Source organism: Aplysia californica, unplaced genomic scaffold (assembly GCF_000002075.1).
Source record: "Aplysia californica isolate F4 #8 unplaced genomic scaffold, AplCal3.0 scaffold00159, whole genome shotgun sequence".
In the NCBI taxonomy this organism is placed as follows: Eukaryota; Metazoa; Mollusca; class Gastropoda; order Aplysiida; family Aplysiidae; genus Aplysia; species Aplysia californica.
The window spans coordinates 30270-32349 of record NW_004797429.1 but is presented as its reverse complement, the minus strand read 5'-3'; the positions used below and the strand labels follow the sequence as shown (position 1 = coordinate 32349).

At 43.8% G+C, this 2080-nt stretch overlaps 1 protein-coding gene across 1 annotated transcript in view; it reads right to left on the bottom strand.

Annotated features, from left to right (window-relative positions):
• The window catches only part of LOC101852018 (xanthine dehydrogenase/oxidase), a gene marked incomplete at its 5' end in the record, with an annotated part of 42637 nt that overhangs the window by 18909 nt on the left and 21648 nt on the right, over window positions 1-2080 (bottom strand). Inside the window, 2 exon segments of the mRNA XM_013082103.2 lie at window positions 73-291; window positions 1844-1963. Of these exon segments, the coding sequence (XP_012937557.1) occupies window positions 73-291; window positions 1844-1963 (339 nt within the window).

The window sequence follows — 2080 nt, the reverse complement described above, 5'->3', positions numbered from 1 at the left end:
ACACACACACTAAGAAACACGTTCCCTCAGAGCACGTACCTAGAATTCGAACAGATTCCACGTCCAACTCACCTGAACTTCTGCCAAGTTCTGAGAGGCAGAGGTGAGCTCTATCTCCCCATTCTCCCCCGGCACAGCACGACACACGTTCGTCTCCATGTAGAAATGGTACTGCCCATTCACGTGCGTTTCGCCGTGCAGAATGTGCTCACACTGACGGAAGCCTTCTTCCACATCCCCCGTGCTCACCAGTATTGGCTTGGTCAAATAGGAATTGTGTTGAATGGCTTCCTGCGGAATGAATGTCATGTTTGTATTGTTTTAATTAAAACGTTTCAGTCAGTAAGAGTTTCTCGGCACTTGCAACACCAAAAAAGGTCATATAATTGTCGAAGCTGTGCTTGGTTATACAGGTGGTAATTGATACCATAAATGTGAGTAGTGTTTGGTTATACAGTTGGCAATTGTCACCATAAAGATGAGCAGTGTTTGATTGGGCAGATGATAATTATACAAAAGATGCGTGCACGCCCGTGCGTGCATTCTGTGTATGGTTGGCGGGTGCTTTGGTGTGCTTTATTCCTTCTTTCCTATCCAACATCTGTCCTTCATATCTCTTCTCCTCATTTTCTTTACATGTACTCTCTTGTAACACCTCTAATCTTCTGGCGCTCATATGACCTTATGCAGTTGCGAATGCCGTAAAACCTGTATTTTTAAGAAAAGGAGATGTTACAAGAGAGAGTACATATCTAAAAAATGAGGAGAAGAAATAAGAACGATGGTAACAATTGCCACCTATAAAACCAAACATTGCTCACCTTTATGGTGACAACTGCAACGTGTATGGTCAAACACTGCTCACCTGTATGATGACCTGTACCACCCTTATAACCAAACACTGATCAGGGGTCTCTCGTGGCCTAGAGGTAAAGGTGTTCGTCTCTCATTCAAAGGTCCCGGGTTCGAATCCGGGTATGGACGGAAACATTTTCTTTTTCTCTAAAATTGTCTCCTTTCATCTCCTTTCCTGTTTCCTAGCAATGTTCTGTAGTCTGCTTTCGTCTCCAATTTCTGTCCCCACCCCATCACCTCCTTAGCCCCCTCCTCTGGGCTCTTGAATCTTTCTGCAGCCTTTCCATTGCTTCTCCTTGGCTCCTTCTTACTGCTGTCCTTCAGCCACACCCTTGATCCTCTGGTAGGAAAAATCTACACCTAGCCATCTCGGACAAGGGCAAAAAATATCAAAGGTCCTGTGTGAAAGTTGCCTTGGTGGTCTAAAATCGATAAGAGTAGGTTTCGGCCGCCACCCGAGCAAAATTCAAAATTTCCTACCAACTGTAAACGTTTGGTGTGTCCCGCACGCTCATATGACCTTGTGCAGTTGCGAGCGCCGTAAAACACACCTAAAAAATAAGTTAAAAAATAAAAAAACACCACATGTCACCTGCATAGTGACAATTACCACCTATATAACCCACCACAAGTCACCTGTATAGTGACAATTACCACCTATATAACCCACCACAAGTCACCTGTATGGTGACAATTACCACCTATATAACCAAACACTGCTCACCTGTATAGTGACAATTACCACCTATATAACCAAACACTACTCATCTGTATAGTGACAATTATCACCAGTATAACCAAACACTGCTTACCTGTATAGTGACATGTACCAACTATATAACCCACCTCTACTCACCTGTATGGTGACAATTACCACCTATATAACCAAACACCACTCAACTGTATAGTGACAATAATCACCTGTATAACCCACCACCACTCACCTGTAAGGTGACTATTATCACCTGTATAACCCACCACCACTCACCTGTATGGTGACAATCGTCTCCAAGTCCTCGTACTGTACTTTGACCAGCCTGGCAGCCTCCCGCGCCCTCTCCTGACTGTCTGCCACCACAGCCCCGATGATCTGACCATGGCTGGTCACCTGCACAGAGTGTTCGTGTCATGTCGTTGCGATTTGCGGAAGAAGTTTACTGAATAATAATTTACCAAAAACCAAAACAGAACGAAAAAACAATAGTTTTATTATTACTATTATTAT